Below are 24,809 nucleotides of genomic sequence, written 5' to 3'. Positions count from 1 at the left end.
TGCTCCACTGACCAATTCAATTTTCTAAAACCCTGTTTCCTTCATAAAAATGCCCTCTCTCCCAGTTCCATCTTACCCATCGTAAGAACAGAAGTGTGGGAGCCTTCTTGACCTCCCTAGGCAGGCCATTCCACAAAGTGGGAGCCACTACAGAGAATGCTCAGTACAGGCAGTTGCTGATGTCAACCATTTGAACTTGGCATCTTCAGAGGACTTTGTTCAGAAGAGTACTTTTCTTCTGAATCCCTGCTTTTCTTTTAAAGTACAGGTGTGTGGTAGCCAGTGCCCCCCATTGATAAGTATGCATACATGCATTTCCATAATTGATATATGTGTTTTACATTTGGATATCTTCCCTGAGTTGGAAGTAGTAATTGAGGAGGAGGCTGTAATACAGATGAAGCTGCGATTATCAGACTTCTACAGTGGTATTTACGGCTGTCATGGAAGCAAGCTGCCTTGGAGTATACAATAACATTGTACCAAGGTGAACTGCTGACTTTGTTTTCTTTGTAGAGTTCCTGTATGCGACAAGCAGAATATCAACAAATGAAGCTTTTTCATTGTGGCATCTTTGGGACCACCAAAGCTATTAGCTCCCCCTGTGCAATCTAAAGTATGTGATATTATTAGAAGCTTCTTCTGCGAACTCGTGTTCTAAATAGCTATGTAATTAGAACTTCAGCTATCAGATTTATTTAAGACTCTTTTATGATTGGGTCTGTTTCATCTTCCTTTTCAGTACAGAGTGTCCGGGGTCTGGGTCCCAGCCCCCAGACTTGGTAGGAGGGAACAGCAGGTCAGCCGGGCTGACGGGCAAACAGAGGGGGCAGCCAGCAGACAGCAGGTCAACTGGTCAGCCAGCTGACAGCAGGTCAACCGGTCTGACTGGCAGGCAGAGGGGGCAGCTGGGGGATAGCAGGTCAACCCCTCCCACAGGCAAATGGAGCCAGAACCTGCCGGTGCCAGGGGCAAGGAGCAAAAGCCCAGGGCCTCAGGAGGCAGGGGGAGACAGAGAGAGGCCAGCGAGTCCCACTCCCCTAGAGAGGGAAAGGGGGCTAGGCAAGGCGGAAGGGGGCAAGGGCAGAGGGATTGGGAGCCCAGCAGTCACCCACCCAAAGACCTTACCTGAGGAGGAGAAGCAGCAGCAGCCCCAACAACCCAAAGCCATGCCCCAGCTAGAAAATAGTAGCCTGGCCCAGGAGTTGTCAAAAGCCAAGCCACTCCAGGTGGGGCTATTGGAGGCACTCTGCAGGAAGCCCTGGGCAACCAGCCAAGGAGCCGCAGCTGGACCCACCTTCAGCCATCAGCTCTGCCAGGGAGGCTGGGCTGCTAGCCAGGGGACTGCAGCTGGACATGCCTTCAGCAATCAGCCAAGGCAGGGAGGCTGGGCAGCCAGAGAACAAGGCACAGCTGGTGCTGGTCAGTGGGGCCAGATCAGCTACCCCAGCTGCAACTGCTTGGTGCAGCCCAAGGCCAGGCTGGAAGAGGGGTGGGGCAGTAGAAGGAAGCCCTATAAAAGCTGGCTGGGAAGAGCCCTGTGGTGGTGGGTGTGAGTGAGGAGTGATGATGTGGAGTGAGAGCAGTAAGATGCAAGGGTGGAGGTTTGGAGGAGAGTTCTGGAAGGAGGAGATGAAGGAGGACGCAGAGGGTAAGCAGGCCAGGTTGAGCAGGCCAGCGAGTGGACTGAGAGGGAGTCTGGGTGAGGTATACCGCCCCTCCTTCCACAGAGCAGGGTCCTGCAGAATCCCTGGCCCCCCTGTGACGTCAGGAGCAGACCGCCCAGTGCCACGCCCAGCGGCAGCGGCGGCAAGCCCTGAGAAGTTGGTGGCCCGTACGGGGAGAGACGTTCCAACGCAGGCACCAGTCAAGGGGCGGCCTCCCAAGGCTGCCGCCCCAGCGGAGCTTGGACCGTGGCTGGAGGAACGCCAGGATAGGATGTGGGGAAAGCTGGAGGCAGCCTACCCAGCCGCTCCAGTAGAACTAGCACAGACAGCGGAGCTGCAGAGGCAAGCCGGCGTGCTCACTGAGGCCTTGCCAAGGGTTTGCGCCCTCGTTTGGGAAAATAACCCACCGCCTGGCAAGCAGGTGCAGAGTCTATGTGCCACCGTGAAGATAGGCCGGCTGATCCTACAAGCCCTGTTGGACTCTGGGAGTGCAGTCTCAGCAATTCGGCCCCAGCTCCTCCCAGCTGCCACCCCAGTGTGCCGCTGGATCCCAGTGAAGGATGTGATGGGCCGCACCCAGCCGTACCCTACGGCCCTAATCACGATAGAATACCTAGGGGTCCGCCACCAAATGGAAGTTGCCCAGTTAGCCCACCTACCCGTACCAATACTGCTGGGAAGAGATGCCCCAGGGTTCTTCAGGCTCCTCCAGCAGGCAGCAAAGAAATTGGGAAGAGACACCCCAGGGACCGCCGGGTCTCGGCTGAAGGCGGCAGGGGAAGTGACAGACCCACAAGTTGCCACCGCTCTGCAAGTGGAGGAGGCCAACGACCCGGGAGAGGGTCCCTCCACCAGGCCAGGGGCAGAACCACGGACTGGAGGCCCAGCTGGAACCCTGGCAGACCGCCCATTCCGTGATGCCCAAGGGGCAGATGAGTCCTTGCAGCGCTTGCGAGAGACAGCCGCTCGTGAGGAGGAGCAAGTGCGGGATGAACGGAGGTCCCAACGGCTCCCTCGCATCGAGAAGCAAGGAGGGGTCTGGGTTCGCATAGCTCGTGCCCCAAATGGCCAGGGGGAGGTCCGCCAACTACTTGTGCCAGCAGCCTATCGGGCGGAAGTCCTCCGCACGGCCCATGAGCATGCTTGGGCCGGGCACCTCGGGCACCACAAGACCCTGAGGAAGGTTCTTGAGCAATTCTTCTGGCCCTCCGTGAATGCAGACGTGAAGGCCCACTGCCGCTCGTGTCCCACCTGCCAGCGGGTGGCAGCCCGCCGCCCGCCGAAGGCCCCCCTCTCCCCGCTGCCCGTCATGGAGACGCCCTTCCAACGCATCGCAATGGACTTCATCGGACCGCTGCCACGCACACCCCGGGGCCATCGCTTTGCCCTGGTGATTGTGGACTATGCCACGCGGTTCCCCGAGGTCATCCCGCTGAAGACCATGCAGACCCCGGGGATGGTACGGGCCCTGTCCAAGTTTTTCGCGATGGTGGGGCTGCCAGATGAAATTTTGACGGATCGGGGGGGCCCGTTCCGTGCCACAGCCATGCGTCAGCTCTGCCGGAATTTGGGGATCCGGCAGGTGTTCACCTCGGCGTACCACCCTCAAACAGACGGGTTGGCAGAGCGGCTGAACCAGACCGTCAAGGAGGCCCTGAAGAAGATGACGCGGGACAAGCCTCACCAGTGGGACTTATACATCGACCCGCTCATGTTCGCCCTCCGGGAGACCACGCAGGCCTCCACTGGCTTCAGCCCATTCGAGCTGCTATATGGGCGCAAGCCAAGGGGGATGCTCTCCCGGCTGACGGAACGCTGGGGGCCCCGGGCCAGCAGCCCCGCGCCCCCCATACAGGAGTACGTGAGCCAGCTCCGTGACCGGGTGCAACAGTCCCAAGCGGAGGCAAATCGCAGACTGACTCGCACCCAGTCAAAGCAAAAGGCCGCCTATGACCGGGGTGCGCGGATGAGGACTTTCCAGGCCGGAGAGAAGGTCCTCGTGCACCACTCGGTGTTCCCAAGAGAGGAAGGGGACCCATGGAGGGGTCCCTACCAGATTCGAAGGGTGCTGGGCCCCACCACCTACGAAGTCCAGTGTGGGGTCGGCCGGCGTCGGCGGAAGACCCTGCATGTGAACCTCCTAAAGCAGTGGCACGAGCGCCCAAAAGAGGAGTGCGGCGTGGCTGAGGACCCGCTAGAGCTCCCTGACAGTGTGCTGCCTTGGACCACTGATGCCCCGGAGTTTGAGGAGCCCAAGGTGGACCCTCAGCTCAACCCAGCTCAGAGGGCCCAGCTACAAGACCTCTGGGCTCGGATTCCCGGGGTCTTCTCCCGCAGGCCGGGCAGCACGAGCCTGATCCAACATGCCATTCCAACGGACCCGGGGCAGACAGCCCAGGCTACCTGGCGCCCCATCCCCAGGAAGCGGTGGGAGGCAGTGGAGAAGGAGACCGACGAGATGCTCAGGCTTGGGGTAATCGAGCCCTCGCGAAGCGCTTGGAGGAGCCCGATAGTCTTGGTGCCCAAGCCGGATGGGACCACCCGATTCTGCATCGACTATCGCGAACTGAATAAGGTGGCCCAGTTCGATGCATACCCCATGCCCCGAGCAGATGTGTTGGTAGACCACCTAGGGTCCGCCCGCTACCTGTCGGCCCTAGACTTGACGAAGGGCTACTGGCAAGTGCCCGTGCGGCCAGCGGACCGGGAGAAGACAGCCTTTGCCACCCCACGAGGCCTCTTCCAGTTCAAGAAGATGCCGTTTGGTCTACACGGGGCAGCTGCCACGTTTCAGCGGCTGGTGGACCAAGTGCTGGGAGAGTGCCGGGCGTATGCAATGGCGTACATAGATGACATCATCATCTTCAGCCCGGACTGGCCCACCCACCTCCAACACTTGGAAGCTGTCATGAGGGCCCTCCAGCGAGCCGGACTACGGGCTAACCCAAAGAAGAGCCACCTGGGGTTCCAGGAACTCCAGTACCTGGGCTTTGTGGTCGGGGGAGGCCGAGTTCGCCCACCACCAGACAAGGTGGCCTCAATAGCTGATGCCCCCCAGCCCCGGACCAAGAAGCAGGTCCGACGTTTCCTGGGACTACTGGGGTATTACGGGCGGTTCATCCCCCACTTTGCCTCCCGAGCCGCCCCCCTGACAGACTGCTTAAAGAAGGGGCTGCCCAACCAAGTCCGGTGGACCCCAGCACTAGAAGCAGCTTTCAAGGACCTGCGGTCAGCCCTCTCTAATTCCACAGCCCTGTGGAACCCGGACTTTGACCGACCCTTTACGCTGGCCACAGACGCTTCTGACACCGGCCTTGGGGCAGTCCTGACTCAGGAACGTGACGGAACCGACGTCCCCATCCTCTTCCTGAGTCGGAAGCTGCAGCCCGCAGAGAGGCGCTATGCAACAGTGGAGCGGGAGGCCCTAGCGGTCAAGTGGGCAGTGGGGGCCCTGCAATACTACCTGGCCAATAATCCCTTTGTCCTACTAACGGACCATGCGCCCCTGCAGTGGCTCCACCACATGAAGGCACACAACCCCCGTGTGCTGCGGTGGTACCTCTCCCTCCTCCCCTTCCGGTTCACCATCAAGTACCGCAAGGGGGCGCAGCATGTGGATGCGGACTTCATGTCCCGCATGTTTGAGTCTGACCCTGACCCCCACAACTCAAAGCTAAGCGGGGGGTGTGTGTCCGGGGTCTGGGTCCCAGCCCCCAGACTTGGTAGGAGGGAACAGCAGGTCAGCCGGGCTGACGGGCAAACAGAGGGGGCAGCCAGCAGACAGCAGGTCAACTGGTCAGCCAGCTGACAGCAGGTCAACCGGTCTGACTGGCAGGCAGAGGGGGCAGCTGGGGGATAGCAGGTCAACCCCTCCCACAGGCAAATGGAGCCAGAACCTGCCGGTGCCAGGGGCAAGGAGCAAAAGCCCAGGGCCTCAGGAGGCAGGGGGAGACAGAGAGAGGCCAGCGAGTCCCACTCCCCTAGAGAGGGAAAGGGGGCTAGGCAAGGCGGAAGGGGGCAAGGGCAGAGGGATTGGGAGCCCAGCAGTCACCCACCCAAAGACCTTACCTGAGGAGGAGAAGCAGCAGCAGCCCCAACAACCCAAAGCCATGCCCCAGCTAGAAAATAGTAGCCTGGCCCAGGAGTTGCCAAAAGCCAAGCCACTCCAGGTGGGGCTATTGGAGGCACTCTGCAGGAAGCCCTGGGCAACCAGCCAAGGAGCCGCAGCTGGACCCACCTTCAGCCATCAGCTCTGCCAGGGAGGCTGGGCTGCTAGCCAGGGGACTGCAGCTGGACATGCCTTCAGCAATCAGCCAAGGCAGGGAGGCTGGGCAGCCAGAGAACAAGGCACAGCTGGTGCTGGTCAGTGGGGCCAGATCAGCTACCCCAGCTGCAACTGCTTGGTGCAGCCCAAGGCCAGGCTGGAAGAGGGGTGGGGCAGTAGAAGGAAGCCCTATAAAAGCTGGCTGGGAAGAGCCCTGTGGTGGTGGGTGTGAGTGAGGAGTGATGATGTGGAGTGAGAGCAGTAAGATGCAAGGGTGGAGGTTTGGAGGAGAGTTCTGGAAGGAGGAGATGAAGGAGGACGCAGAGGGTAAGCAGGCCAGGTTGAGCAGGCCAGCGAGTGGACTGAGAGGGAGTCTGGGTGAGGTATACCGCCCCTCCTTCCACAGAGCAGGGTCCTGCAGAATCCCTGGCCCCCCTGTGACGTCAGGAGCAGACCGCCCAGTGCCACGCCCAGCGGCAGCGGCGGCAAGCCCTGACACAGAGGCTGAAGAGGGAGAACCTGACCAATGTATTTAAACTCCAGTAAGATGAGACAACTTCTCTGTTTATGGATTTCCTTTTGCTTTAGAGAGAAGTTGGCTGCACACTGTACTCTTTTTAGATGTTCTTTTCACACCTTTCACGTAGAGCAGATTCTCACAGAGCTGCTCTGGGATGACCTATTAGTGACCTTTAGAAAATGAACCCATTCATTGATGCCCTCACAACAGCCAATGGAGATGATGTCCACTAAGAACGCCTTCATCCCACTACAATTTAGGGCTAAATAGTAGAAATGTGACCGAGATGCTGAGATAACAGAGCCTCCAGGTAAAACAGTTAATTGAATACGCTGATTTGAAATGAATATGCATGTAAAGAGTTGTCCATTAATTTCCTTAAAGACATATATATGATTTAAGGGGAACATACTTAATAGGATTAATATTTCATTTTAATTTCAAAGGGGAAATTTCCCACACAGAAGACAGGGTACTAAATCACATCACTATTGCTTCTTAATGTACCAGAGCACAGGATGAGGGGGGGAACTGAGTTCCAACCAATGGTGTGGTAGGGAGTTACTGCTATCTTTGTGATATTGTCTAAACAGCAATCTTAGTTGATGCTAAAGTAGTAGCAAAGAAGGAAACATAAGTTAAATGGTTACAGGTACACCAGATTCCGGTGCTCCAGATGGCCTCATATATGCATAGACAGAATTGGATAAGATGATGGGAGACTTCTGTGCTTGTGCCTCAGTAATGGTACTCTGAAATCATTAGATTTCTCCCTTCTTCTGTATGTGAACTTGGGAGTTCTTGCTCTTTCCTCTGAGCGATCATAAATAGATTGAGAAAATGACTGAGGACAGACAACAAAAATAACTTTGTGATGTAACTTGCAATTAGTTTATGTACTTAAATGCCACGTTACATAACGAAGGCCAAAAACTTGGCCTGTAGAGCCCTCCCCCATACCAATATTAGTTTTTTTTTAATATCAAGAGTTAACACCTCAGTGCCTTTACACTGCCCCATTGCAGTCATCTGGAAAAATACGTTCAAACATTTAAATGTAGATTTTCCAGTAGTAATAATTTACCAGTTCTGGGTTAATCTCCATTCTTATTATGTCCCTCTTTTTAGGATGTCTGTTTTTTTTAAAAAAAAGATTAATGTGCATTTGTTAGCATTGTTATTCTCCACAGTTAGGTTCCCTCCTCAGGTCTCTGAACTTAAATTACTGAGTGGGAGGTGGATGCATCTTATCTGTAGTTTACATGCCTATAAATGCACGCACATGAACTCTGCCATCATGACATTTCATAAATTGTAACTGCTGTAGGATGATTATGTTTTTCTAGCATATTTTTAACAACATCTGTTTGGCTGTGGAGAACCAGCTACTGCACAGTAAATTAATACAGCATGAAGTAGGATGAACAGAGCCTTCAACAATGAGTGGGGGTGGGGGTGTGACCCTTGGAGTGTTACATATCCATATTGTAATCTGTGAAATGAATGGTATGTAGCTGTTCATAACTAAGCCATGTGCAGTTCTCAGACAATATTGTTTTATGAGAAATGGAATTCAGTTTCAGCTGCTCAATCTCAAGCAGAAGCCAAGTTGCTGACCAGTAGAAATGAATGAGTGGCTGAGATGTGCAGGGAGAATTTCACTGTTGTTATTCAAGAGGTTGAGGGGCTGCATCAAGCCCTTTGCTTATATCTTGGGTCTTGCAAGAGCAAACCTAGTGGGTGGAACCAAGCCTGCTGGCCCTTAAGCACCTGCTTATGCCAAAACATAACTCCTATGCTCTATTTGCTAACTATGACCGTGTTTGGGTGCATACAGACTGAAAGGATATCTTAATAATTACAAGCTTCTTCACCTGTCCATGACTTAATTCATCTCTTGTCTCATTACTTTGAAATTCTACTAGAGATAAAAGAACCTGGGAAGTTTCTATTGGTAATATTACAATTTGACTTACACTGACTGTTAGTGTTATCTACTAAAATTAATATTTACTATTGTGCTATGTTTTGTTAGAAGAAGGAACTGGCAACGTCTCTTGCTCAGGCCTTTAGGACCGCCAGCAGAGAAGAAGGAAGGCAACAACCATAGAGTCAGTTAGATAGGCTGCTATCAGTCTCCTTCCTGCCAGGGGAACTTCCTTCCTTCTCTCCTTTTCTTCTCTCTCTTCTTCCCTGCATGCACCAAGAGAGGCAGTATGGTGTCTCCTCCTGAGAGAGATGGCCTACTTTCAATCTAAAGCCATCCTAGCTAGTTAGATCAGTTACTAGTTCTTTCTCTCGACTAAACTTATGTAAATATATTTCTTCAGATAAATAAACAGTTATTGATTCTCTAACTTGGATGAGATGCTTTCAACTTGCAATTTGTTTCATTAATATGCCTTAACTAAAACCCAGTATGTTTTCCCTTTGCTCTTGGCCTTTTAAGGGACCTTGGCCTCTGTTTAGCATAAGGGAGGTGTTTGATCAACTACTGATTGTTATGTGTTCAGTTGGATGGCTTCCATTTTTAACGACATCATGCCAACCTAATGTTAGCCACACCCTGTGCTCATAGAAGTCAGTGACGAGCCCTTAAGATCATGGCCTGAACTATCGTTCTGCCTGCCCCCCCACACACACCTTTTAAAGACATGCAGCCTAATGGAGAGTTCTGGAAAACTCAAAATTTTGCACAGCGTGTTTTCTTATGTTGGTTAGTCTTAATAAAGGTGTTATATGCCTTTTGTTCTGTATTTTGCTGTGGGCTGATGTAGCTACCATTTTTTTCTGATGTGTGTGTGAGAGAGAGATTAATGCATTTCAGGTGGATTGATATTTTTGATTGGCTATTAAGTATGCCTTTTTAGCCAATGAGTGACAGCCAATCACAGGGAGTAAGGTACAAAAGGTATGTCTAGCCAGACATACTTGTGAATGATAGAACAGCAGCTTGATGGGTGATTGCACTCATACAACGAGCCTTATCAATTAACTATTCATTTTGGCTGGTATGTACATTTAAGTTGATTTGCATATTTGCAGTTTGCTGGGGAAGCGAAGAAGCTGCTGAAATGAGGGACATATATTGAAGGACAATGAAGACAGAAGTACAAGTCTTTAAACTGCAAGAGGGCTCCTAAACCTGTGTACCATTCCCCCTCTTCACACTTGTAAACATACAGGAAAGGATCGTATGGTTTTCTGGGAGTTAACAAAAGCAGATCTTGCTGTTTCAGAATATGAAGCTTGGTATGCAAGAACTTATTCAGCTATTTTTCTGGCGCCAAACACTTTGTCATGAGATTCTGTCTCACTGAAGAATTCATAATGAAAAAAGACAGGTAATTTAATCATGGAAAGTTCTCACAAAGAGTATTTAACACCCTTTAATGAGAGCCTGCAGAGAGGAACTGGAAGGAGATGCAGACCCATCATAGCATAGTTAAAATGACAGTTGTGATGGTGAGTAAAATACTGAGTAGAAGACTTGGTACAAGAAGCAGCTAGGGGCTTCTGTGTTGTGTCAGAGTCTTGAATGGATCAGACACTATCACCAGGGTGCTACTGTGCAACATATACATGACACAATATGGTATTTTGCTAATCTCTTAAGATAATGCAGAGCTTATGCCTGCAGTCTGCATTGTATGGGTATTAGCCAGACAAATCTCCATGATGCCTTTGAAGAACTGAAATTTTTCAAATCAGAATACATTCTGCTTGGTCACGTGCAAGTGTTTTGCTGGCCTTGAATGCTCTGAGCTGGCACTGATATTTGGATTTGCAGATTATGTTGTTAGGCTCTTTTCAAGCTGTATTTGCAAACACACACATCAACATTGATTGAAGAAACAAGCGCCTTCCATCCCAGGAGACTCCTCAGAATCACAGCTGAGTACTAGGGCAGGACTCCTTCTCTATCCTCTTAACTTGAACTGTTTTATAGCTTTCTAGCTTCCTGAGCTATGCCTTTTCCTGTGCTATACCTTTTCCCGTACAATGAGGTTTCTTTCAGACTCTGAATCTGATAAATGGTTAGTGAAGTGCCTCTGCAACCAAGTTAATTAATTAAGGCTTCTATAATCTGATAACTTTGAGAGCCACGTCCACTGGCACCTTCACTTTCCTAGATCTATGAGCATATATTCCATGCTCCTTCTGTGCTCCTTTTCAAATGTGTAGCAGCTACTCTCCTTTCTAAGGGGCAAGGGTAAGGCAGCAGTGGCCAACGTCAAAAACAGGGAGGGGGAGCAGACCCTCCCTGACAAAGTACAGAAACTGTGAGGACGTCTGAGAGGTTTTCCTCCTTATGTTGAATAAAATGAGACCTCTCCAGCATCAACAGGCTTTTGAATTGATCAGCCAACAAAGCAATTCTTATATTCTAAAATGTCCAATTTATTATTTACTAAATCACTGTTGCCTGGTGGCCTATAAGCTCCGCCCCATACAATGAGACAAGCCAATACCCAATCACTTGCTGTTGAGTATATCAATTTATTCCTGTTTGAAAGAGCCTCATAAAGATTGGAACAGTCTGCAAGAACCATTGATAATTAGAAGCCCTGGGAAGTTTTGTAGGCTACGCTTTCATGCTTAAAGTGGACCTCGGCAGCTAGGTCCATGATATGATTTGGTTATGTGTAAAGTGCAAGAGTGTGTGTGTGTGTGTGTGTTTGGCTTGCTCTGTCCATGTGCAGATGTTTTTCTGCAGTAACCTGCCTCTTCTTACATAAGTATGTGATCACATACTTTACACAGTACCAAATCACTTGGCAGAGTTTCCAAAAAGTTTTTGAGTGCACACATTAAAATGTGCACATTGCACATATATTATTACATTTTGTATGTAAAGAAATACAAATGCTATATTTAAAAGTTGCATCACTGACAGCCAGGTTCAAATCCTGATCAGCTCTGACACTTACTCCCTCTTTCTCTGTTCTCTCTCTGTCTCTGTCTCTGACTGCAATTGTAAGGACAAGTTCACTATGCTGAGTTCTTTGAAACAAGGACAGAACACAAACATAATAAATGCACACAAACAAATAGAGATGTGCCTTCCTATGTAGGAATTTTGTTATATATGACACAGTCCTAAGGTCAGAGGGTTTTAAAAACTGTATTAATATTAAAGTTCTCTATAGAGTAGGTTGATTTAGACAAATGGCTTGCTGCATGGAGATACCTGCCACAGGATGCCATTCAAAACAGAAACTATGCAATAGCTGTTCATCTAAATGCACCCAAGGCAGTACTGTTTATGGCTCTGGCTAGTGCAGAGTTCTCACACTGACATTTTTTAAATGGCACGTTCCAGGTATGATAAGTAAAAACCTTTGCTATGCCTTCTTAGAAGTATGTGTATTCCAGGTGTGGCCTATGCTTTTTGGAGAAGTCTTGGATAGTCATGGAATAATGAACAGAAATGTGGCTGCTTGCCAGAACTATTTATTATGTACTAGGTGCTGTATGAAATGCAATTAAAGATAAAAGTCTGATTCTAACAGATGCTGCTGGAGTTGTGACAAAGAGTCTGTAGCATCTTTTCCAAGTTGAATGGTAAAAATATATATATATTATTATTTTATTGGAGATTCTTGGTTATTTGCTCAAGGAAAAGAAATGACCAAAGTGTCCTGACCATAACCTCATATCCTGTGATGAAGAAATGCCATTCCCATCAATCCATTGCCTGCTGGCCTGTAAGGATTAATTAAATGACAATCAGACATTTTAATGGAATGACTTGGTAGTCTGTTGTCCTGGCAACAGCTTTAAACAGCTGGTTTAATAATGGGTGGAGAAGGGGGCTGCCGCTGGGAGTGTGTATGAAGGGCTTGGGGACAGAGTGGCCAGCTTTCCTGGAAGCTGCAAACTAGCATGTTTGGGGGGCTTTTGGAATGAGTGCAGCACTGCTTATCATACATGGTGTAAACATACAATATGTTGTCTTTTAAATCTAGCCATATTGCTATGTTTTTTTAATAAAATGTTTATTTCTTGCCAATCAGGAAAGTTAGTTGTGCTGTAAATATTCTGATTATCTGCGCTTCTTCTTCACCCCCTGCATCCCTTCATCTCTAGTATTTTCTTTTCCAGTTTTAATGCCTAGTGCAGAAATTAGAAACTGAGTCAGTGAGCAGCAAGATGGGATAACCTGCGACAGCCAGGCATGAGGCTGTAGCAGATGGCTCCTTTGTGACAGGAACCCCGCCCCCAACCCTTCCACCAAACCTATCATCCTACCATGACAGCACATGCATATGCTTTGAAGTACCCCTTCACTCACAGCACTTTCTCTCTCCAACAAGTAACAGCATCTCTATCACTGAGTGCCACTGGACCATCAGGCAGCTTTCTGGAGCCCTTGGTTCACATGGCTGGTCTAATCTCTCAGCCTGATGGTTGCCAATGTTTACAGCTTGGTGTTATGTAAACACCATGTTGTAATCAAATGGCTACTCAAATATGCAAATCCTGGTGGGGAAAATACAATGTAAATTGTTTGCTTATCCCTCCCCTTCTCTTCCCCAGGGCCATCAATTATTAACATTTGGAAAGAGACTGGGATGTGTTCAAGCAGTTGTGTTTCCCACTGTGAGCAGTGAGGTCTCTTATAATCTGAGCAGAGTTTTTCTGCAGGGGGAGAGATTTGCATAATCAAGCCTAAAATATCACCAATACCAACAGACTTGGAGGCCTTCATATGGAATCAGCCACCTCATTTATCTGCCTAGAACTCTCTCTCTTTCTCTGTTTGTCCCTGTGTGTGTGTTTGCTGGAATCTGCCAACTTTAGGAGGCAATGAAACATCCATATCAGGTTTAAAAAATGCAGTCATTGTATTTTTTTTTTTAGAGTCCAATTCACAGGTCATGGTCCCCAAAGCAGAAAAATCAAACAGCATTCCTCATGACATAATACATTAAATCACTGATAATTTGCATCACCAGTAGTTGTCAGATCTTCTGCCCAGGATGGGCAGCCTCACTTTTCCTGATGTTAGGATCAATCTCATATCACTCAAACCCATTCTTACTACTGTAATAAGATTTGTTTTTGGACAATACCACTTCAGGGTGCAGGTAGTGACTCATATAACTGAATGCTTCCCCCCGCTCCAATTATTTTCACATAGAATGCTGGCATATCAGTTAAAACGTTAGTCTAAAATAATTTTGGTATAGAGATACACACCGTCTGAAAAAGTACAGCACATATACAGGTTAGAAATGGGCACGAAACGAACCACAGAACAAAATTCCGAACGGAATGGCTGGTTTGTTTTCAAAGAAACACGTTCCACATTTTTTACGGAACAAATGACTTTTCCTACCGTTCTGTTCCATTGCTGGTTTAGGAAGCCAGACACTTTGCGCCATTCAATCCATTGGCCAGGCAACGGTGGCAGTCTTTTGGTTGCCCCCAATCTGAGGCCTCCACGCTTGATTGGCAGCTGTCCCTACGAACTAGAGAGCTCCCGCTCTGGCCCATCCAGCCAGGAAAAGGGCCAGCCCCTCAAAGTAGCTGCCAGCACACACTCCCGTTTTTGCCACTGTGAAGAGAAAATGACAGGAAAGGGGAGACGCATGGATCATGCCTTTCCCGGGGTTCAATCCTTCTGAAACATGGGGGGCCTTTAGAGGACAGAGAAGACTATGTCCGCTGCAAATTTGGTGAGTATTGGACATTAGGAAGGTCAGTTTGTAGCCCTTCAAAGTAGCTTCCAGCAGACACTCCAGTTTTTGCCACTGTGAAGAGAAAATGACGTGAAAGGGAGGGACCCATGGATCATGCCTTTCCCGGGGTTCAATCTCTCTGAAACCTGGGGGGGGGGGTCTTTAGAGGACAGTGAGGACTATGTCCCCAGCAAATTTGGTGGGTATTGGACATTGGGAAAATCCTTTTTAATTTGCCTGCGAGCACGAAGGTGCCCATTCTGGGCTCCCTTGAACCTCGAACCGGTTCAGAACCGGCTCAAGTTTGGCTAATTTGTGGTTTGTGTTCTGTGAAAATGAATGAACCACGAACCACGTGGTTCATTTTTTTCCCCGTTCCGCGCCCATGTCTAATATGGGTTTATCTCCTCTGTTCTGTGATGGTGCCTCATTAAAACAATGGAACTTGGGCTCCTTCTAGTTAGATTTGTAAAATCATCATTCAAGTTCTAACTAATCAAGCTAAGGTACAATTATGCAATTGATTATCAACTCAAATGTTTAGGCTTTGACACTCAAACATGTAGAACTGATAGACAGATATCATTCTTATGAAATTAAAATTGTTTGCTTTCTCTGTTATTTTTGATCACTAAATCATGTTGTTGCTGCTTTAAAAATATAACATTGGAATGTGACAGCCACTGCTGGTGCCAGGGTTTCTGGCGCCTGTGGCCACTCCCACGTGCGTGTGCACGCAGTGTGCGCGCCCCCGGACTGAGTGATGATGTCACCATGTGATGATGTCATCACACAGCAAAGCTGGGCCCATTGGCCGGCGGGTGGCTGGGACAGTGCATGGAAGCTGCCCGCGCTCCGCACACTGCCCTGGCCACCTGCCGTGCCTGGCCCACAGCTGCTGTGCCCGGCCAGGGGCATGTGGCGGTGGTGGCAGCAGTGCGGGGCTGGCTGGCTGCAGCAGCTGTGGGCCAGGCATGCCAGCTCTGTGGCACACGCCTCTGCCCCTGGCACCCCCTGCGGAGCCCACCTCACCGCCTCAATGGTTGCGCCGGCCCTGGTGACAGCTTCAGTCCTGAACTGGTGTGCCTGGTATGCTTTTTCCAGTCTTTATTAGTGTGAATGATTGATAGTGTTAAATAAAAGTTCTGCAAGCAAAACTGAATATAGCTCATACCAGAGAGAGGGGGAGAGAGAGAGAGAGAGAGAGAGCTACAAACTGCTGCATTATATGCCATTATTAGCAAATGTATTTAAGTCTAGCCATCTGAGCAGCAGGAAAAACAAAAGTTGAAAATGAAAGTGAAATTGTTTGGAGAGAACCAATCCCATAGGACCAGCAGGATAGTTGGATATCAACTTAAACTTTGCAACATTAAAAATGCTATGTTATCATCATACATATTAGAGCCCAAGTTCTGCTCACGACCTGAGTTCAATCCTGGCAGAAGCCAGGTTCAGATAGCCAGCTCAAGGTTGACTCAGCCTTCCATCCTTCCGAGGTCGGTAAAATGAGTATCCAGTTTCCTGGGGGTAAAGTGTAGATGACCAGGGAAGGCAATGGCAAACCACCCCATAACAAAAGTCTGCCAAGAAAACGCCATGATGCGACATCCCCCCATGGGTCAGTAATGACTTGGTGCTTGCACAGGGGACTGCCTTTACCTATTAGAGTACATTTATTAATTGTGGACAAAATTAGACACATTTAAGGAATACAAATATCTTTGAAAATATGTCTGTGGTAAGCCCAAGAATTATCAGTATATCCAGTTCTCAGTGTGGCCCAATCTGTGGATACTTAAAGTTGGAGATTGGAACTGTGGGCAGACAAATCATCTTTCTATAAACCTGAGAAAACCCCCAGGTTTGCAGAAAAATCTGAAAAACGAACAACAACGACAAAAGAAAGAAAAACATTGTGGGGTTTAAAACCCCCAAAATAATAGGAGCAGTGCCTGTACCTCTAAGAACCACATGCCTTATGCAATGACCATTGTGGGGGTTGCTCTAGGTGACCACACCAATCGGGACCGGCAGCTGCAGCTGCACCACATAACTTGGCAAGGCTGGTGGCTGCAACTACCATCATGCAACTGGGCCCAGCCAGCCCAGCATTGAGTTGGGCCTGTTTCTGCTCAGCAGCTGCTACTGCATAGAGGTTTCATAGGGCAAGCCTGCCAGGAGAAGGAAGGAAGGAAAGTTAAATATATGAGGTCAGATAAATGTAGGTTGGCTGGTGGGTGGGAAGGAGAGAAAGAAGCAGGGAAAGGGGAACGGCTCTGTGGGCTTTCAGGGAAGGGAAAGAGGAAATATTGGAGGATGACGAGATGGCCTTGCAAGTCCTTGTGTGTCGCTCACTTGTCAATATATCTAATTCCCAACACGGCCCCAACTGTGAATACTTAAATCCAGAGGCAGGGGCCATATACAGACCAGATTTCTTGTGAGTAAAATTGGGAGTAAAATCCCTAAAAAGCATCTCACATTCCCAAGGAGAAAATATTTTACAGGTGTGTTGTCAGTGTTCCACAATACCCCCCTCCCCCAAATGTATGTTTGTTTGTTTTTCCATGGGCCTTTACATCTGTATTCAGTCATAATAACCTCTTTTCATTAAAATCCATTCAACACTCTGAATATCAAACTAGTCTTGACAATTCGCAAAGTATGTTCAGTTAGTTAATATTTGCCTTTATTTTCTTCCACTCTTAATGACCTGTAGTATATCTGACTTTCTTACAGATCCGAGCAGATGGGCCTCCCCATGGTGGTATTCAGTACGAAATGGTGCCAGTTTTCAAGGACGGAAGTTCTATCCTTCGTGACATGGCCTTTTCCACAGATCATAATTTCCTCTATGTGATGTCAGAAAGACAGGTAAGCTCCACTTTTCCACACCACAGCATCTTTTAAGTTTGGTCCCACTGCAGAGAAAGCACTACATATTCTAAGCTATTCTTTGGATTAGCATTTGCTTCAGATATGGATAGTGCCAGTGGAGGCTTTATTTTTATCTGTGCCTGGCCACAGACAACCATCTGTGCTCTAGGGAAGAAGGAGTTTTCCTTCTCACTGGCACACTATTGTCTTTAAGAAATGAAAATTGGACAGAACGACTATGAATGAAATATGGTTTGGGGATTTGGAGTTTGGTCTGTTAGCAAAGCACATCTCAAGCAAAAACCACATCCATTCATTCCTTCCCATGTGTTTGGCACTAGGTAATATTTGCATAGAATTGCCCTTCATTGTTTTTTTTTGCTCTTCTGGATTGCAATAGGTTTTGTTTCTAAAAGAGACTATGAAACTATAAGATTGTAACATATATAATTGGAGGCAAAGGACACTTCAGGAAATCTGTGTTCAAGGATAGTCAAGAAAGATGCTGTTTTTCCTACATGTCTGTCTCATTCTGGTTAAGCAATGTAAATGTATTGAAATCCTATCTGCAAATATCCTATCCTACCTTCCTCTATAACGGTAGGGTGAAATTCTACTCCATATGGTTCTTCTCAATGTTGTTAATACAAATAGAAAACAAGATTTTTAAATTGAAAGTGGGATATCCAAAATACAGACTTCGAGGCTGCAAATCAAAGCACTGACAGTCCAGATTTCGCCCCCCCCCACAACTGTTTACAGTTTATTCTCAGGTTTGAGGGATTTGTATGTACTAAAAGCTGTACCAGTCGGGAGGCTGTAGTGGGAAAGGGAAAGTGAATGAGACTGCCCTTTTTGTCCCTTGCGTGAGTAGAGCTCCATTCACAGAACAGAAAGAAAAACATGATTTCATTCCCTTCCCACTGGTGCGGCTGTTGGTACGCACAAGTCCATCAACCTTGGGAACAAATGTTTCCAGGATCATGCTCCAGGTAGGAGGGTAAATCAGGGGAGATCCTACAGTCCCTGTGCCTGCAGATCATGGGATCCAGCCTACAATCCTGTGCCATTTCTCACTCTGACAATCCATTTGTAAGACTATTCCTAGGCCTACAGGTGAAATATTCATTGGGCTTGGTTAGTGGCATCTGAATTGTCTGGATGAACTCTCATTCTTATTGTTTGGATTACTTACATTCTTAAAATTTTGATGTATGCAACCATAAATCAAGCCATCGCTGTTTCAGTACTTTACTGTGAACATGTGGAGAAAGAAAGCATCTACCAGTTATGACAATGCATAATAACAGTATCGTGCGGAGGCCTTAGAAATTCTGATGTTTTTTCCAATGACTATTTATTGGGCTGCTCAGAAATGTGTCAGTTCTTGATAGGTTTGGTCCAAGATTTCATGGACCAAATCTCCTGTTCAATCTCCAGTGTATTGAAATCCATAGCAGAACATCCATGAATTCTATTGAAACCTCTGTATATTTCCTGCCAAGATAACATGACAGCATAGTTGTCATGTCTGATGATCGGGTACAATTTATCTGTGTTATTTTCTACAAAGTATCTGTTCCTAGTGATCCTTGAGCATTTTATCCACAAATTACATTTCTCCCTTTTGTTATTTGTCACTTCCTGTAAGCATCTGGGACAAACGTGGTGATCCACAAACTACTTAAACTGGCATATTCACATTTAGCCCATTCTGACCCAATTTTGATGGAATGAAGAATAAGCATGCTTATTGGTGGAGCTGATGGTTTGTGTGTAGAACAATCTGCATGTTCATTTCTTGAAAGTACTGATGATGATTGAAATGCCTGTCAATTGTGAGTCAAGGAAAGAGGAAAGTGATTACTCCTTTCAGGCCCAGTTTCAAATAGAAAGTAGGTGGCCGAGTCACTGCTTCCCAGGCTATGTAATTTTTTCAGTTCCCTGACATTTACTGCCTGCATGGCCCTTGCTGTGGACCTGGGCTGTCTCTCCACACATCCTGGCATAGTGCTGTACTCACAGAACAAGGGTGTCTTCCTCGCACAATTACTGATGTCATCGTGCCTCAAGAATGACATCGTGGCACAATAATGTTAGAAATTGTGCCAGGAAGATGCCCTCATTTTGTGAGTATAGCGCTGGGCCAGGATGTGTGGAAATGTCCTGTTTATGAGAGTGATAAACTGACCCTCTGAGAAGAGACCAGATTGTACACAGCAATACCAAAATGATTATGATGGAAATTTATAGCCTTTGCAGTCCACTAGAGTCTTTTGCTTAAGGGAACCAACATTATGTAAATAATCCAAAACCTTGACTGTAACAAACCATATTACACTCCTGTCGGAGATGAGCAAGTGCAAGAGATCCCAGCTACAAAGCCTTGCTCTTGGGTTCACTGATTCTGTTAAGCATTTTACTGGCTGTAGCTCAGGATTCTGTAATATTGAATAATGAGTCTGGTGCTGTGTGTATGGCAGGAGATGAAGGTATCATCTCGGTGAGGCTGAACTTTGCTGAATTTTTCTTTGTAGAATTTAATACATTGGACGTGGATGTTCACAACAAATAACCTGATTTTCCAAGCCAAACAGTGCCATCCAAAGCAAAGTTGCACACTTCTAAGCTTATTGACTTCAGTGGACTTAGAATGCTGTAGCTCTGTTTAAGATGGGACTGAAAGTTAGCACATCTTTAAAAAATATTTAAAAAGTGACAAGTACACAGTCACTAGGGTTGCCAACCTCCAGGCCTGGACACTTCGAGGAATTACGACTGATCTCCAGAATACAGGTAGCCAGTTTACCATTCAAAAGCACCAGATTTAACATGACCGCCAGTGAGGCCAGATACTTGCCGGCTGAGTTAATTTTGCGATCTCTAGAACATCTGGAAAACCAGGGAGATTGAAGAACTAAATCAGATGAGCCCAGCACCTTTGAAAGCAAGGCCTCATCATTACCTCCTATTCGCGCGTTAAAGTCTCCTGACAATATAACCAACGCATTAGGGTATTTGGTAAGTGAATGTCCCGCTTGGTCAGTAAAATCTTCCCAGAGTGACTGGGCTTTAGAATCCCCTTCTACTGGTGGAATATACGCTGTGAGAATCAGGAGAGGCTCTACTAAGTAGTTAGTCCATATACAAACCGCTAACAACATGGGTGAAACCATGATTATTTCGCTCTTAGTCAATTTCAGGTCCCTAGAAACAAGGCAAGCGAGGCCGGCTTTAGGTCGGCCTTTACCCCTGCTTTTTATTGCAGGGGCCGAGAAGGACCAATAATTTGGCAAACTAATTTGATCAAGGACCCATGTCTCCTGTACAGTTATTATATGGAAATGACCTAACACTCTCAGGATGTGAGGGTTACTACACTTGCTTTTCCAACCGTTTACATTCCATGACAGGAGTCTAATAACATTAGAACTGACTAGTCAATTATGTCCAATATCCTGGGATCCCTCTGAAGTGGTATTTCTTGAAATGACTTCCTTAGCAGTCGAAGAGATGATCTCGATTTCCTCTGAGATCTGCTCCTCCAACACACATCCATTTTTCCGCATGTAGGAACTCCTTGCGGGGAGGGTTTCCACCCTTAATTGTCTATTTGGTGCAGGTTGTAAGATTGAAACTTGCTCGGCTGCATCAGCTAGTTCATCCGCTAGGGATTTTGAATCCATTAAAGATGATGGGTTTTTATTAGAGTATATAGAATGCAGAAGTAAGGAGTCTAGCTCGTAATCAATCAGTGGTAATTCTGATGTTTCAGCTAACTTGTTCTTACTTTGACAAGTTTTTTTCCAAACTGATTGGCACAGTTAGCCAGTTTACTATAGTGGTTAGAGTGCTGGACTAGGATATGGGAGATCCATGTTCAAATCCCCACTCTGCCATAGAGGCTTGCTGGACTCTCAGCCTAAGTTACCTCACAGGGTTGTTGTTGTGAGGATAAAATGGCGGTAATGATGTAAACTGCTTTGGGTCCACATTGGGGAGAGAGGAGGGGTATAAATGAGGTTAAAAATAGGATGGAACATTCTATAAGTCTTCTAGAGCCCTGCATACCTTACAGGTGATGTGTCCACCATGCTGGATTGGAATCTGGTTTAATTTAGAATGTCTTTATTGAACTCTAATATATCTGAGATTCTAGATAAAATTTTCATAGGGAAGACGTTGAGTTGAATTTGTGCCAAGGTCACGAATTTTTAATTTGAGAACTCAGTCTTAGTACTCTAGCACAAAAGAGAATACTCTATACCGATCTTGGCAGCCTCCACAACAGGGAAACTGCACAAGCCTGTCCCCGTGTGGAAAACACCACAGACAGTGCAATCCTCCTAAGTACCTATATTCAGAAGTAAAACCCTCTGTGATCACTGGGTCTTAATCCCTAGTAAGTTTATGATTTTAGCCAGAGCTTTCAGCCTCTCCCTGCATTTCAGTGCTGGCACCAATGATCAGTGCCCCTCTGTCACTGACGTTACTAACACTAGTGTAAGTCTGGCTATTTCTCCCAGGTAAGCCTCAGTCTATTTGTAGCAATAGAGTTTGTAAAGACAAAAGTCATAATTGACTGTATATTTCACATTTCTTCACGGGCTGCTGGATTGTCAGGCTGTTTTATGTGCTGCAGTTGCATTGTGGGCCAGTGCAGGTGGCCCTCCGAGTCCCCCTCTGAAGACTGCCACGTATGGTAGATGAGCCTGCACTGTGCCAGCACCTTTTCCTCTTCTCCCCTTTCCCTCTTTTTAATATCCAGCCTGAAGGAAAGTTCTGTTAAACTCAAAAGCTAGCTCTCAACATTAAGTTATTTCTCATTAAAGGCATTATGCCTCTCCTATTTTCTGGAATTTTTTGTAATGGATCAATATGAAAACAGAATGTGAAGCTGGATTTAGCTGTGGTGAACAGGAGGTAATCTTCCTCAAATATAATATCAATTTAAAACTTAAACCAGGTAATCCTCATTAGTAAAGCCTTATATCTGGCTTACACATAAAGAATGGGAAAAAAGACTCAACTGTGTATGAAGGTTTCTAACGGAGATCTGGTGGGGATGCCTTCAACTCATCTGTTATGGGGCGAGAGGGTCTAAATATTCATCAGAGCTGCTAATTCTGTTAGTTGTGAATGGGAGAGAATTACTAAATAATGAAACATACCTGAAGCATAATTCCATTAAGAGCTATGCTTTACTCATTGGTGAAGTGTTTTACATGACTCCATTAATTTTAACTTGTTTGCATTTGTTAACTGTCTAGCGTTCTTATGTAAGAAACACCATTCTGAAAGAAGCTCTTACCTTGCAGCCCTGGCTACGGGCTCAATGACTTGCTTAACTTTTTTAGAATAGGGAGTTTGTACATAAAATTATTTCAGTACCTTCCTTAGTGAGAAAGTAACAAGTTTGGGGCACATGGTATTTTCGATTATGAGAAGGGAAATATGTAGGATGATTTCAGAGGGGGGAAATGAAGCAAGTAGAAAGGACCATCAATGTCAGGCTGTAAGAGTAGCTGAAAGCAAAGATTAACTTTTTACAACTTCAGTGAAATGTGAAAAGTTTCGGAATCCACTAAGAACAAACACCACATCCCATAAAGAACAGGTGTCTTTGTTGTTGTTATTCTGTTTCTTCTGGAATCCTGATTAAAGACATATTGTGCCTACCTGAATCAGCCAATGGCCTGATGGAGGTGGCAATTTCTGTTCTTAGCATGGAAAGCAAGTCATAATTTTCTTTTACTTTTGTTACTTGTGTAGAAGAGGGAACTTTGGCAGATCAGCATTTCTCAACCTTGTAGCATTACCACATTTGACAATCTGTGTCTGCTGAAATTCCTTCTTCTAAAGATATAGGAGCATGGTTCTCTATACATCTGGTCATCCTATGTACACATGGACGTTCATGCATTCTGCACCATTCTGGAAGCCCTGAATGATCTTTTCGGAATAGTTTTATACAGGGCATTTTTTCAGGGGAAACACGGGGGATCGGAGTTCCAGCACCTCTTGAAAATACTCAGCAATAGTGCTTGAAAATAATATGATTTCAAAGAATCCCATGTGTTTCTTCCTCATTTTCCTCTTGAGAGTTCTGCCACCTCTTTTCCCAGAAAAAAACCCCTGGTTTTATAGCATCCATGCCATAGTGGGCTGGATGATTTCACACACTGAAATGAGTGTTAATATCAGTTTGTGCTATTACTGTTGTGGGATAACAGCTGGTGAATCTACAGGTCAGAATTAAGACGCATGAGCTGGGTGATGTGCTGTGTCAGTATTGTTAAAAATAGTAGCAGATGTGGTTGTAGATATAGACAAGACTTATCAGCACATCTGTACTGAAAGAGTTGCAAGGAACCATTTTTAGTACTGTGGCCAGCGCAAGCCACCTTGCAGATCTCACAAACATTCAGATGTCTTTATGCATGTGTTTTGTGCAGCCAACATTAAAACCTGTATTCTTGCAACTCTCTGTTCTGGTGATGTTTTCCTCTTGCTTCAGCAATCTATGCAGAAATTAATGAGCCGTGAGGATATGCAATCAGGCATATAAATAAGCTAAATAAATAAATATTGGACTTACACTGAATATGCAATACTTGACAGGTTAAAGAGAATGCAGTGGCATAACACTTCTAAATGTCCAGGACTTGCCACCAGCTTACATATATACGAGAGGTTCAGTCTGCTACAATTCTGCAGTTTTAAATATACTTGGAAGCAAACTCCATTGTGATCAGTTGGACTTCCTTCTGAGTAACCATATGTGATGGACTGCACTTGAAAGCAGGTTTCTTAAGTGCAGCAATGAGCAAGCTGGGAGGGAAAGTGTTAACTCTTGCTTGGTGTCAGACTATGGCATTCCAGACACGATGGTCTGTCTTACTCCCTTCTGCAAGAAGACAAGGTCTTTTGATTTCAAAAGGTTTTATTTTGAAAGACAGCATTCAGGCCCAGACGTCCATATTCCAGGATTTGAGATCCTAGCTGAACAAGGCATTGTTAGGAATGAGATACAGAACAGAAGTTGTTATATTTCACACTCTCAGCCCATCCTCCCCCCAGAGTTCACATAGCAGGAGAGTTCTCTGTGGGAACACTAGCCAAGGTCGATTCGGCTCGAAGAAAAGATAAGACAGTGTCTTCTCCCATAGAAGCGGCTCCTCGCAGGTGGGGCCTAGAGGGAAAAGAAGACTAAACATGGTTTTACTCAGGTTGCTTCCTTTCAGGCAACATACAAACAGACCCTGACATTCTGCCCCCTTAAGACCCCTCTCCCCCTGGCTTGTTGGGATATTACTGATGGAAACGTTTGACCAGACGGGGAGCTTTGACGTGAATTGACTCCACCCATTCCCTATACCCTTCCTCAAAGTCTTTCCAACGGATCAAATAGTAAAGTTTACGGCATCTGATTTTAGAGTCCAGTATTTCTTCAACTTCATAATATACTTGGTCATCAATCATGGTGGGAATAGGGGTTGCTGGTGATGGATGCCATTTGTCTGGCGCAGGAGCCTTTTTTAACAAACTGATATGAAATGTAGGGTGGACATGATGAAGATTCTTTGGAAGAATAATTTCTGCAGTCACACAATTTATTATTTTCTTGACAGGAAAAGGACCTAAATATTTTAAGGCCAGCTTTTTGCTGGTTTGTTCCATTTTGAGGTTTTTGGTAGAGATATACACTTTATCTCCTGGTTGCAATTCCCATTGCGCCGCATGGTGGCAATCGGCATATTTTTTGTAGTCTGCTTTGGCTTTAGTTAAAGCTG

The 24,809-nt window shown here is 46.5% G+C and overlaps 1 protein-coding gene across 1 annotated transcript in view; it reads left to right on the top strand.

The window, feature by feature from the left end:
- PLXNA2 (plexin A2) overlaps positions 1 to 24,809 on the top strand; it is a 546,864-nt gene that overhangs the window by 167,250 nt on the left and 354,805 nt on the right. Inside the window, exon 3 of the mRNA XM_054980080.1 lies at positions 16,879 to 17,013. Within this exon, the coding sequence (XP_054836055.1) occupies positions 16,879 to 17,013 (135 nt within the window). The remainder of the gene's footprint in view (positions 1 to 16,878; positions 17,014 to 24,809) is intronic.

Source organism: Eublepharis macularius, chromosome 5 (genome assembly GCF_028583425.1).
Source record: "Eublepharis macularius isolate TG4126 chromosome 5, MPM_Emac_v1.0, whole genome shotgun sequence".
Taxonomy (NCBI): domain Eukaryota; kingdom Metazoa; phylum Chordata; class Lepidosauria; order Squamata; family Eublepharidae; genus Eublepharis; species Eublepharis macularius.
Note: the sequence above shows the minus strand (reverse complement) of the source record. Positions and strands in the feature narration are given on the sequence as shown.